General features: G+C 37.8%; 1 protein-coding gene across 1 annotated transcript; it reads right to left on the minus strand.

Annotated features, from left to right (window-relative positions):
- Positions 1–555: 555 nt before the first annotated feature.
- On the minus strand, positions 556–11,560 carry il13ra2 (interleukin 13 receptor, alpha 2). The gene is made up of 10 exons (XM_056396465.1): positions 11,360–11,560; positions 10,935–11,061; positions 10,319–10,470; positions 9,042–9,198; positions 8,806–8,926; positions 7,959–8,143; positions 7,638–7,792; positions 6,046–6,193; positions 2,881–2,998; positions 556–2,779 (listed from the first exon to the last, which is right to left on the minus strand). The coding sequence occupies exons 2-10, from the start codon at positions 11,023–11,025 to the stop codon at positions 2,692–2,694; spliced, it is 1,215 nt and encodes a 404-aa protein (XP_056252440.1). The 5' UTR covers positions 11,026–11,061; positions 11,360–11,560; the 3' UTR covers positions 556–2,691.
- Positions 11,561–13,863: the final 2,303 nt, after the last annotated feature.

Here is a 13,863-nt window from a genome sequence, read left to right on the forward strand (position 1 = left end):
CATAATAATTTAATCTGTATGTCACAAGATGATCCACTAAAAATATCAAAAACACCCATTTCATCTACAAACCTGGTGGGTGTCATAGTTTATCTGGACACTAGAGGGCATCATGAGTATGGCAAAAATCAGGTGTAACCCATAATTATATACTATATTCTTAACAAAAGCAGGCTATCTACATAAGCAAATGGGGTAAACAACATAACAGGTCATCTTACCGTACATACAAGTATTCTGCCATGTACCTTTGACAGCCACTGCCCTGCCTTTCAATGTGTGTTCATTTTCTTAGGTGTCAGAGGAGCCTGATTGTAAGGCCCAGTCAGTTCCACAGCATTTAGGTCACTCTCACTCTCTCTCTCTCTCTCTTTCTCTATCTCTCACCCTCTCTCGCCCTCAGGCCCTGCCTGCCACATCTTTTTGGTTTGTTTCGACATCTTACAACACCTGTCATTTGATTGTTCACACATGTATTCATTCCACTCACATCCATATTTACCCAACTGATGCTATTGACTGACTCAGATACCTCAATTTCACAATACTGGTGTATTGTCTTTGCTGTACATAAAATATTTTTTCTCTCTTTTAGACAAAGGCAGCTGTGATGGATACATATGAACATACAGCATGTTAGATTGTTCTTCTATGACTAGTATAGAAGTTGCAGCAAACTTAGCAAATGGAGCCTCCTTCTGTGTGGTAAAATCATTCATAGAAACATTGACTTGCAGGTTGAGAGGTTGTCAAAATACTATGACTTGGTGAATATGCAAGTAAAACTATGCTCAAAGCAATCTGATAAGATGACTACAAAAGCATTATGTACAAAGTACAGCAGTGATTGCTGTTATTGTTCCTGACTTTATACAAATATACCATGATTCATTAATAATAAATAAAACACAGATTCCAGCTATTTTATTCATGAAACCAAGGTTGAGCAGATGTTAAATACTGTATCATTACCAAAGCATTTTCATTTTAAAAAGTAAATTACCCCTTCATGTTTACTTCTGTGAAATTTAATTGATTTGATAAGGGGGCATTCAATGGACCATACTACTTTTATGTTAGGGATCAAAGCTGAATCTGATAAGTCGGAACCAGAGAATTTTGCCTTTTACAGTTCTCAAAAGAGTCAGTTTTCAAACAGACAAGAAGTTGAGCAAATTCAGTTGATATGATCAATTTCTGCTACAGTCTCCTCCTTTTGCCCTGAATAACACTTTTATCAGAGGCAGGCACTTTCAAATTCATTGTACCTAATATTCACTAACAAACTTTCTTGAAAGAATTTATACTTCTACAGCGTATAGTAACTTCAACAGCAGACTTTATTTGAAATAGGCCACAAAATTAAACAGGAGTCAGTTCACAATGAAATACTTACTGGTTCCCACAGTTTTGTTTCCCAGAACCCATCTTACAAAAATAGCCTACTGGTTTTTATTAAACTGCCCAATTGTTCCCATTGACTTGTTTTCTTCCACTGTGCTCTATATTTAAGTGTCGGACAAAAAAGTAGTTGTGTATTTAAATACAGTAGGAGTTCAAAATATTCCCACAATATGAGAACATGGAAGCTACATCTTTCGCATTTTCTTTATTTCTTTGTTTTTTTTAAGTTGTTAAGAGTAGATAGTTAGGTACCTGGATGTGAGGTCACATTATAAATGATACTTTAGAGCTCATTATAAAGTGACGACAACATTCAACTCTACGTTTTAATACAACAAAATGTACCAAAATGTAAAAGAAGGGAGGGCGCATTTAGTGTAACGGTTGATGTAAATGAGGCATTTTGGCATATTTGAACAAATATTATTTAACAGTTACGTAAACATTGTTTTGCATTCATGTTATGATTCAAACCCTTCAAAACAAAAACAAAAAAAATACTAGAACAGGCAAGGAGCTGTGGCATTAAAACCCCCTGACACACTCATTTCTTCCGTATTAACCCATTTAAAAATCCTCTCAGTTAAATTCTGCAGGCAATTAAAGACTTCACTTACTGAAGTGTGCAGTAAAGACATAGTACAAAACCATTTCACATGTTTTATCTCTGTGTGGTGGATTTAAACACAAAACATATAATTTCTTGTTTTAACTATCTGGCAAGAGTTGAGGCAAAAAGTGAAAATAAAAAAATATAATAAAATAACCCATAAAACATTGTTAATTCTCCACCACACACAAAAAAAACCCTTACTGATTGGATTAACTATCAAATAAGTAATAAAACATCAAACACAAATTCCCAAAAGATAAGTAATTGCTCCTCAACACAACATCTGCAAACTATTCTCTGCTGACTAACTCAGCTGGCAAGCGGTAGCCATAAAATAAGCAACCCCTCATTATAACTGACACTCTTCTCCATAAACATAACATGTCCAGTTAACATGACATCACAGAGTAGTTCATAAAAATGTAAGCATTTTCATAAAAATGTAAACAAAAAAGGCAAGCGCAGTACAGCATGTTGAAATAGTATAATACTGTTTGTAAATATTATATTTGTTTGTAAATAACTTTCAGTCTAATACGGAGTATCTTCAGTATGTGTTAGCAGTGGTTACAAACACTTTGAGGGCTGCGTAGTGTGATTTTCAATATAGAGACCCTGAAGAATGAGAGAGATGGAGTGCAACATTAAAATATCCGTCGGATGAACGTGTCTTTTTAGGCCTCCACCACTGTAAGAACTGAATTTCTGGCAAATAGGCTGGTGAGCAGAGAGTCCGGCTTCTTCTCTTGTCTTGATCTCATCCTAGAATGGAAGCACAGTCTGAAGTGAGCTCATCTTCTAATATCATTGTATATCTTAGTGTGTGTGTTTGCATGAAGTACTGTATATATGTATGTACTCACACTTTGAGCACTGCCACCATACACAGAGTCAGCATCAGTATGGCTATGATGGCGATGGCAATATATACATAAACTGGTATCATGTCCCATTCTGGTTCAGGTGTGACTTCTTTCATTTCTAAAACAGACAAACACACACACACACACACACACACACACACACACATATGAGGTCTATCTTAACATTTATGAGTTTTTTTTTTTTTTACAAATCTCTTCATCAAAAAACATCTATCAATGAACAAGTCAACTAAAATCTACATAACAACAATAAATCAGCATGAATAAAATGTCCAAACAAAGCAGAAGATCAAGATCATTTTATAGATCAATGAGTAGTTTGGAGACATTTTGTGTTAGCACTATACTACAACATTTTTAAATGAGAAATTTAAAAAATGTTCATGAGGGTAAAAAGTGCTGACTTTCAGAATCAACTTTAAGATCACACTCATGTCACTGTTATCTGGCACTGTCTAAGTTGTTTCAAGTAAAGTATGGTGGAGATCAGAGCCAAAACAACACAACAGATGTCTGCAGGTCATCAAAAGCAGACTGTTACACTGTACTTGTCAGCAAAAATAAACATTTCAAGGGGCCTAATATTGATCCTTGAGGAACACCTTTATCAACCACCTGGAGTACAAAGAAGGAGACTCACACCAGCACAGAGTTTGATCATTTATTCTTTGTAAATGACAATGAGATACAGATGGAGATATTTAATGTCAATTTTCTCAGAAGAAATAGGAATTGGAATTTTAACAAAGATGAAGTCATGGAAGTCTAAATAAACTGGCAAGAGATTTGGCAAATAGTCAAGACAAACATTAAACATCAAAATAAAAAATTAGGCCACCTAGAAAACAGTGCACACAGCCAAATACAGCTGGGACAGCTGAGTCCCATAATCAACTAGCTAGATAATAATTGAAAAAACAGTGCCTTAAGAATTATAGTTATGTAACTCAAGTGACTAATGTGTCCATTTAAGAGAAAATACCACAATGTACAAAAAAATCACTCACTTGTGTCTTTTTTTCTCACAAAATAGTTTTTCTCGTGCCATGCAGTTCTTTTTGTGGACAACTCCCTTTACTTGGGGAGTGCAGACACATGGATATAGTATAGCTAGGCAGACAACTTGAGTCACTAATTGTGCAACAAAGGCAGAATTTTCTCCTTCAGTACCTGTACCTTGTTCTGGCTGTTTTTGTACACACTTGGAACCTATAAACTTTCAAACACTTTTTTCTAAGTTCCTGGTTTATGAAAAGTCTCTTGAGGACTCATTGTGTTTGTTATGGTACATCTGTGAAAAATGTTATTCTTCAGTACAACATGACTGCAACTGCAGCGAGGACTGTAGCCTCTACACATGGGGCGCCTGCTTAGACCACTACGCCACACGACACCCCCAAAATGACAGTAATTTACATTCAAAATTTTAATGCAACACTGAAAATAATCTCAAAAAACAAAGATTTTTAAGATAGATTAACATTAATGTTCAAATGACAATAATGTTGTGTAAGTGTCTAAATTTCCATACAAATTGAAAATGAATCCAGTTACCACAAATAAACTGACAGAAAGCGATGTTTCCTTTCTATTTAATTTTGTTCAGGACATTGCCAGTACAGCACGAAGCCTAAACAGAAGATGATCCTTCACCCTTGTGACGAACAATGGACAGGACCTTTGTGACATCTGTGGAAAGATTTTTTAAAAATTATGAAGTTTGCTTGTGTTTTTGTTTTGTAAAAGCCGAACTGTCATTTTGTTATTCTGACACACATGGTGGAGGTGACATAAATGAAATATTGAAATGCCAAACACGTTAGAGTGAAATTCCACAAAATGTCAGGTATTGTCAGTGCGTTATGTATTTTTATGGCTCTCTGTATCTGAAAATTTTTACGAATGAAAACATTTTGATTTACATTGTTACTTCATCAAACAAAATCCTCTTTAACACTGAAAATGGTATGGAGGAAAATCATAAAGTCTAATGTAATAATTTCAATTAAAGCTGACATTAGAATAGAAAGATATCAAGATCATGAAATGAATAATAATAAATAATAAAATGAATCTTACTATGATGAGGACATCAAGGTCTTCCAGCTGGTAATCCACAAAGTTAGCATGACTCATGAAGACTTGTTGATGTGGCTTAAGACTAAAAAGTTGCTTTACATCTTAATCTGTAATTCATTTACCCACTGGAAACACACTCTGAATATATCCTTCAGAAATTATTAAATACAAATCCCTCATGAATTTAAACTCATGATTAGGGATGTCCTGATCAAGTTTTTTTGGCCCATCCAAGTCTCTTAATATTGGGTATTAAATTAGATTGGTTTGATCCGATAACTTATATATTTTAGGAGCTTCTTGATCCAAGGAACCCTCCAAGGATCATGTTGTAGAAAATACATATTTCTGTGAGAATCTGTGGAAACGGATTAAAAAACCTTGCACATGGATAGTACACGGATCAGTAAACCATGCAGGCGGACTGGAAAACCGTTGCAAAAACACGTACAACTGAACTGTAATGGTGTCTATAGCAAAGTATTGTTTAAAAATATAATCTTCTTTGTCGGGTTCCCCAATTATGATAAGTGACGTAAAGTGTATACTATACTATACATTTAGAGTCAAGTAGCATTTCTTTGATATGATTGATCTGAATTTTTCCACGTTTCCTATCTCTCAATATCTCTTTATCGATGTGTTTTTAGGCATTTCAGACAGTTATACTAAAGTGTGATTGTAAAATCAGGTTTAAATGCAAAAAACGCTGGTGTTACATTTATGACATTCTAGGATTCTCCCCTAAATATTCATTTTTCTACCACAAGAGCCCTGGGGGGCTCCGTGTACTGAAGGTCATGGTTCAAAAATATAAAGTTTATAAGCCTAAATTATGGATGTGATGTGGATGACAGTGCAGTTGGAAGAAGGAATGAAGACCCAGTTCACACATGGTTGTACAGTAGTGTGTAGTGCAGACAGCAGACAAAGCACACACAGCACACAAACTGACAACAGCTAGGTTTAAATTCACAGTTACTCACAGAATTAACATTGATTAGTGACAGATAATGAATACTGATGTATTTAATGCAGTGATGTAGTAAATTTAAACATCATTACCTGGATGGCAGGTTGTACGACTCCACTCACTCCAAAAGCTTTTGTCTACACAGTACTTGTGCAATTTGGACCGAACCCTGAGGCAGTTTCTCTCATAGTTGTTGAGGAGGGGCAGAGTCAGGCTTGTCTGCTCGGTTAAAATCTTCTGCTGTTAATAATTTAAAAAGTAGAGAAATTATTTGAGTATAACATAAGTCAGAGTCAGAGAGTTAATACTCAGTGCCAAAACTTCCTTAAATTACGTATCAACATTTTCTCAAAGTAGCTGTCACAAAAACATCTGGCAGCTAAAGATCCAGAAAAGTTTCTCAGGAGTCAGCGGAGGACAAATTAGTGTTACATTGCTATTGGATTTCCACGAACCACAAACCTAATTATAATGTTACTCCATGTCTATTAAATGTGTTAAGTGTGTGGAATTTACAAATGAGGTTGTTATTATGATCATTTATCTACCAAAAATATTTATATACTTCTACTCATATGTCTCAGAACTTTTTACAAATGTCACAAACTACTGCTGTTCTGTTATGTGTGTGTTGAAGTCTTTGCATGACAAATCATAACCACCAATGTCTTTTATAGCTTGGGGGTGTGATCATTTTGTGCCTCAGGTGACTTGGAATTACATATTCTGACAGAAAGACAAAAACTAAGCTGTAGGCTGAATCCTATGATTGGCTGTCATCAAAACTAACAAGAATCTGAATTTGGTGTTGACATAATTAGTCAAATACTTGCAGAGGGATGGATAATTGGAGACAGATGACAGATAATTGCAGAGGGAATAAAGCAAATGGCTGGAATCAGGACTGGAACTATTTTCTACACAGACATTCTGGGAGTGTTCTTGGAAATAAGAAGACACAATGCTCAAGTTAAAAGAAGATGCTGTTGCAGTTTGAAGTTTTAAAGTTGTGTCGCTTGTTATTCGACTCCTCCCTGTATACTTATACAACTCTCACAGAAGCTCTGGCTCTGCAATAACTCCTGCGTCTGTTTAAGCCCATTCAAGACAGAGGTGGAAAGCTACACACATTAATAGGATTTCTGAAAGGATAGCTCTGGTTGGTGGCAGTGAGTGACTCAAAGGGATAGTTCGGGTTTTTTGACGTGGGGTTGTGTGAGGTTGTCACGCATAGTCAGTACATTACTTCAATCAAATCCTGAGCAGCGTGCTCCCAGTTATGAGATCCCACCGTGAGCACCGGCAGACTAGCAGAGCTATGTGTTGCTGTGCACCTGCAGAGCGCACTGTAGCGGAATGATAGGAAGACGGTACTTCAGCGGTTGAAAAATGTAGTTCCAAAGGAAAGTGCTTAAATGTTCTACATGAAGCATACATTTAAACAGGTTGTTTCGGTGGGGGTTCTTAAAAGTGTCTAAAACACGTTTTTTCTGCTGGCCCCGTGCTCTGCTGCCGGTGCCCTAGGTGGAATCTCCTAACTGGGAGTGCGCTGCTCAGGATCTAATGCAGGTATTGTACCGACTATGCATCCACCAAGTCACACAGCCCCACGTCAAAAAACCTGAACTCTCCCTTTAAGAGTGTTTTATCAGGGGGAAAAAAGGACTCATTAGGTAAACCATACCAATACAATCTTTCCATCAGGTCCCGCTTGACTGCGTTCCACCTCCCATTCTAGACAGTGCCCAGGAACCTTCCCAACAGGACTCTCCCACTGTAATTCCAACTGCCCATCTGGGCGTGTTTGCAAATGTAGTTTCTCTGTGGTTTCAGGCTTCACTGCATGAATATTAAAACAAGGTAGATGTTTACAGATTACAAACTGGAGGAATCCGAGAGGAAAACCAACAGCAGATCTGCAGTAAAGACTACAAATACAAGGTCAAAACATGAGGACAAAAATGACTATATCCTCACTGAGCAGTCAGTGAAGGCAAACATGTACCATGGTTTTGGATTTGCAGGGAGATGAATGTTGGTTTTAGGGGTCCGTGAGGTGAGGAGCCGTTTATGCAGATGTTGATGTCAGTGAAATCAGGGAGAGGTTTCCCTGTGAAGTTGCAACCGGTCCTGACACTGTGTGAAATCATATATTTCGGGCACTCCTCTGCTTGTTCCAGTTCTTTGTGCCTGGGGAAGAGACAGACCAGATGACACACTGCTTACAATGCTATTATCTATTCATCCAGACATGTTTTTTTGAGTGTTGCAAGCAACAATGACGTATGATGTAAATGATACTACAAGCTTGGAGGGTATGTAAACAAAAAAAAAAAAAAAAACTGTAAGATGAAAGTTGAGCTCCAGTTTGTATATGGTTCCTAACAGTCGTGGTTAGGTGAATATAAAATGGTTAAAAGTGGTTGATTTGGAACTGGCTGTCAATCTAACATGCTCACAATCACAAAGTTAAAATGCTGATGTTTAGCAGGTAGCGTATAGCTTGATCACCATCTGAGTTTAGCTTGTTAGTATGCCAAACATTTCCTAATCCACGATAAACACAAGGGGAATGATGTTAGTTTAGCAGGTATTTGTGGTTTATGACCAATAAACCAAGGTAATGGAGTAGGTGAAATTTTGATCTGCTGTTGGCTCTAGATGAAGATCACCATATTGATTAAAATAGGAAACATGAATGTCTATATGAAATTTCAAGGCATCAAAGTAGTTATACTGACAAAAATTTCATGGGAATCCATCCAATAGTAGTGAAGATTTTTTGCTTTGGATCAAAGTAGCTACTGATCATTACTGGTGTGGCTTAAAAAAAAAAAAAAAAAATGACATACCAGAAATATAAACTTTGCTGTGAGTTGGCTGGCAGCTTTTGGTTGCTTTCCCAGTTGCACTCCATGTTCTCCATGTTATGGAAGACACAGACGAAATCCTTGACTGTGGTACCGACAACACCTAGAGGTAGAACAATCAATGTCAACTGCATACACTTTCAAAAACAGTCAGGATCATATAAACATCTCCCTATATTTATTTTCAACCACACATTTGTACAACCTCAATGACTGACCTGTGGTGGGAGGTTTCTGGACCAGTTCAGTGTAGCTCGTACTCTTGATCATAGTGCCGTTGGTGCATGGTCCACTCAGCAAAGTGTACACTCTCACTCTAACGTCCTCCATCAGATCAAACTGGGCACTGTATGACCTGCTAGGTGTCCTGATGGCCTTTCAATCCAGAAACACAAATCTGTTATTCAGATTGCGTTTATTATGTGTATTGGGTGTATTTACAGAGATGCCAATGGAAACTGGACTTTCGATGAAATATAATCCGACACTGTGCTTCCCTGTGGACTTCTTTTTGATTATTGTTAGTTAGTCCTGTTTTTGAGAAAATTTGCCGTCCCACCAAGTAACCTGAGAAAACAATATCTCTGAAGCATTCAAGTATGGCGAGGAACTGTTAATATCCTGCCAACAATAAATTCACCACATCAAATGTGTGGCAATAACAAATGGAGTTTTTCAGAAAGTCACAGCCAAACTTTGATAGTTTATTTGAAACATCAGTTAAAATTGGTTGAACTGTATGAGACGCAGAACAGTCAAAATAGGCGACATTATGTCAATGTAGTCACAGAGATTATCACAGCATCACTCATTGTGACAGACAAGATCATTAGCATGGCTCATTGCCAAGTTCTCCACACCTCAGTTTCTGTAATTGCCTAATTCCTCTTTCTAATTGTTCACCTGCCTGCTTGACTAAGCTTCTGGCTGCCACTCCTTTGTAGCATTTCCTGCCTGCTTTGTTTGCATGGTTTTGGATATTCCAGTGAAAACTGTTTCCCTGCCATCACTGACAACATCATTGTACTTTTGGGTCTTGAATTTCTCAGAGCATGATAGTTATCATCATCCTTGCTTCTTGCATCAGATATCAACATCCCTTGCATCAACATTACTACATCTGGATTGTTGTCCCAGCCCTGCTTAGCATTTTATGGTTTGCTTAGTTTTGGTTAAGCACATCATGGTCATCCATAGATATATGACTCAGACCTTAGGCATTTTCCCAACAAAAAAACCCAACAATGATTAAAAAAAAATATATCCACAGTGATGAAAGACTTTTTTAACCAGAATGAACCAGGTTGTCTGAAGTGGAGCAAGCGGCAACAATAATGAGCAGCCCATTTAATGATCCTTTGAGGAGCCTGCCATATACTGTTGTAGCTACATGAATATCATTTTAGATAAGTATTCAAAATACAGACTTTTACATCTGTTAAATCTGTATTTTTATGCCTGGATCTCATACCATGTAGGAATGGGAATTACTTACAGTCCAGCTGTTCTTGTATGTGTTGAAGTATTCCAGCTGGTACAGTTTTGGGCACTCTGTCATGTTGATCAAGCTGGCTGGGGGGCTCCATGTAATCTCAAGATGTCCAAGATGACCAGGGTCTAATATCTTAAGGTCCTCGGGAGGTTCCACTGCAAGTGTTTCATGATAAAGGTTGAATGTGAATTCCCAGTCACACCCAAACACCATAATTAGATCCAGGGCCAACCAAAGAGTTCAATCAATCAAAATCTACTTTATGAGCATGCAGATGTTGCCTGGTAATTACAATTATAATTGGACTGCATGAGTAACTTTTAATAAAAGGCGTTATTGTTCTTACAGCAAGTTGCTTTTGGCGTTATTAGCGCAAGTGGATTTCTTTTCATTTCTCCAGGCACAAAGTTGCACCTGAACTGGCAACCATCCCCTGATTCTGTGGAACAACTTACTCACTGCGCGCCTCATTAAATTAAATTCATTTGGTTTTATTTGGTTACCTCGGAGCACCACAGAATGATTTCGGTTTTTCGGGGGGTTTAGGTAATTCAAGAACAAACAAATAAGAAAGACAAACGAATGAGTGAATAATTGTAGCAAACAAATCTGGACCAACCTGTAAGTTCACTGCAATGTATGCTTTCCCTCCAGCTTATAAAGAGCAGCATCAGTGTAGCTGGGTGAATCACCGCGGATTTACTTCCCATCAGTATAATCTACAGGTTACACGTTTCTAACCGAGACTGAAAAAACAAATAGAGTGAAGAAGATGTAAAAATGGCAAAATAGAGTCAAGATGTAGGCTATACTGCCAGAGCGAGCTCATTTTAAATTATACTATTAAACTGTAATGCCATTGGATTTACAGGTTGATTAAAAATGAAATAAAATAAAAATAAAAAGCATGGAAACAAAATTAAAAAAAGATCACAAAAAATATCTTGTCCAAAATACTGTCCGGGTGACTTTTCCCCGTGGTATGCAAGTAGATCAAATAATGCTGAGCAAAATAAAGCTGTCAGACGAATGCAGTCTACTTACCTGAAGAGAGGAGGGCTGCTTTCCTACTGTAGCAGGTTCAGGCGAAGTTTAGGAGACTGACACATCGTGGGCTGGACTGACCCATTTGTATGCTGCTCAAGTGGAATTGTTAACCTTGTAAAGTGTCCATCCCCCTCCCGTATAATGTTTTGGTTCTAAGTAATCAGGAAACTGTGAGGAATCGGTGAGTATCAATGTGGTTTAGGTTGCAGAGGAAGGAGAATGGGAAGGGTAGTGGCGGGGGGTGGGGTGGGTGGTGAAAAGACATTGCTGCTACAAGTGATAAGTGACTTGTGTCATGTTGGCTCTTGTGCATTCACCACTTTTGTGGATGGTTAAACATTCCACCGAAATGCTCGTCACGCCTGGTCACAGTGATATCTCTGTGGTACGTCTGTATGAGTCACACACTGACACGTACAACCAAGCACACGTGTCACAGATTTTTATTTTTAATCGGAAGGAAATATTGTCTTTAAATCTAAAATGATCATTACGTAATTTCATCACCAGTGTCCCCTGACAAACAGTGACTAGCAGAAATAAGGACATGATCCCTCACCAGCGTCCCACCCATAAACTCTTAATTGTTTGGGTGCATACGGAACTTGGATTGGCTGTGATGATAAACCAGTTCTTCAACTTGAACTTGGGCTTTTACCCTGCCTGACAATGATGTCAAACAATGGCTTTTGGGGTCACTGTAAAAGAGTACATGCTGTACTGTATGCTGCATCCCACTTACTGCACTTAAGTACAATTTTGAGGTACTTTACTTAAGTAATTCCACAATAATTCCAGTTATAACAATGTTGAAAACCTCCCTTTCTACATCAGAATATTAACTTTTATTGATTTTCAAAACTATTTGAAGAATCACATTATGCTCTTCATACACTAAATTGAAACATAAAGCATCCGTTACACCAAAGACTACAATGGGTTTTCCTGCATGATCAATGAATATTATACATATATTGAATATTAACTTTCAGTTAAGTGTTTAACTCTGATGATAATCTAATGTTCATGTTAGAACAGGTTGAGGTCTGTGGGTGAGTTTGAAAATGAGAAATTGCTATTTCCTCAACACAGAGTAAAAAATAGGATGTCATACAAATGATGTCTATGGTGATATTTATAGTACACTGTGGTGATTTGGTTGAGCATAAGCAGAACATAAGCAGAAACAGTAAGTTATTCATAATAGCTAAAACCAAGAACAAACAGACATGGTTTGTATCGACGGCGTTACAGTATATACTCAGATAAACATCCCCTTAATTTTACTGTAATTGATTTATCTGGCCCCTTTTGGGGATATTGGATCAAATGTGGTAACACCAAATTCCCTTTTAAAGTCACATTGGAAAAACCTATCTGGTTATACAATTACAATTAAGGTGATTTTTCTACCACAATTGCTTTTTCTCCTTCAAAATATATATACCAATGTTCCTCGCTAAATCCATTTTACTTCAAAGCTAGATTCAATAATTCTTCCCTTTGTATGGAATTATAAATCTCATAGAATAAAGAAGTACATATCAGCCAGGGGACTTTTACTACCTAATTTTATGTATTATTACAGACATACATCCCATTGCATCTTGGTTAGCTTTGCTTCCCAGAGATAGAATGAGATCATTGCCTGCCATACTTCATATATTCATCGAATATCATTTTATCTCCAGTTCATCTCAGTAAAACATGCTATAAACTCAGTCCCATAATACAATTTCTTCCTTGTTGTCAATATAAGCAAGGGCAGGTGATATCATGCAAGTGATTGTATTATTGTATTATTTATAGTGAGGCACACGACACTCAAAAAACATAGAACTAGTCAAGCAAGTGTTGGGCACAGTAAAAGCAGACAAGACTGCTCAAGAAATTATGCCAGGAGGTTGAACAGACTGGAGGAACCAAAGGAGTCAGAAGAAACCCCTTGAGCTGCAGACACAGTTGGGACCGCTGGGGATGGTAGCTCGGGAGGGGGAGAGACTCATGGAACAGCTTGGGAGGACAACCCAGTGGCAGGAGAGTCAGGAAAGGAGGAAACCCAGATGCTGGGAACAGGTAGCGTTTCGGGAAAAACATACAGACCAAAAAGATCAGGATGATGAGGCTCGGAGGTTGGATGCAGGACGAGGAAGGAGGAACCATAACACTGAGGCTGAGAATGAAGAGGAATTGACTTGGGCAGAACTGAGGCAGACCAACTTGAGCATAGGTTCAGAAAAGGCAGGCTGAAAAACAGAGGCTCAGTGTGAGAAGAAAAGAGGGGAAATAGACAAAGGAGAGATTTAAACAGACAAGGGTGGAATACATGCAGAGAGCTAACAGGGAAGCTTGCCAAAATCTATCTCCTTTTCCCAGGAAAAGAAACATGCAGGTGTGTGCTTGTACATCCAAGCACTGAAGAGAATAGTTTTTCCCCCATACCTCATCAAGGCCACCTCACAACCATTGAACCTAAATACAAGTCTGGCCTTGAAATGCCA

The sequence above is a fragment of the Seriola aureovittata genome, chromosome 15 (genome assembly GCF_021018895.1).
Source record: "Seriola aureovittata isolate HTS-2021-v1 ecotype China chromosome 15, ASM2101889v1, whole genome shotgun sequence".
Classification (NCBI taxonomy): Eukaryota; Metazoa; Chordata; class Actinopteri; order Carangiformes; family Carangidae; genus Seriola; species Seriola aureovittata.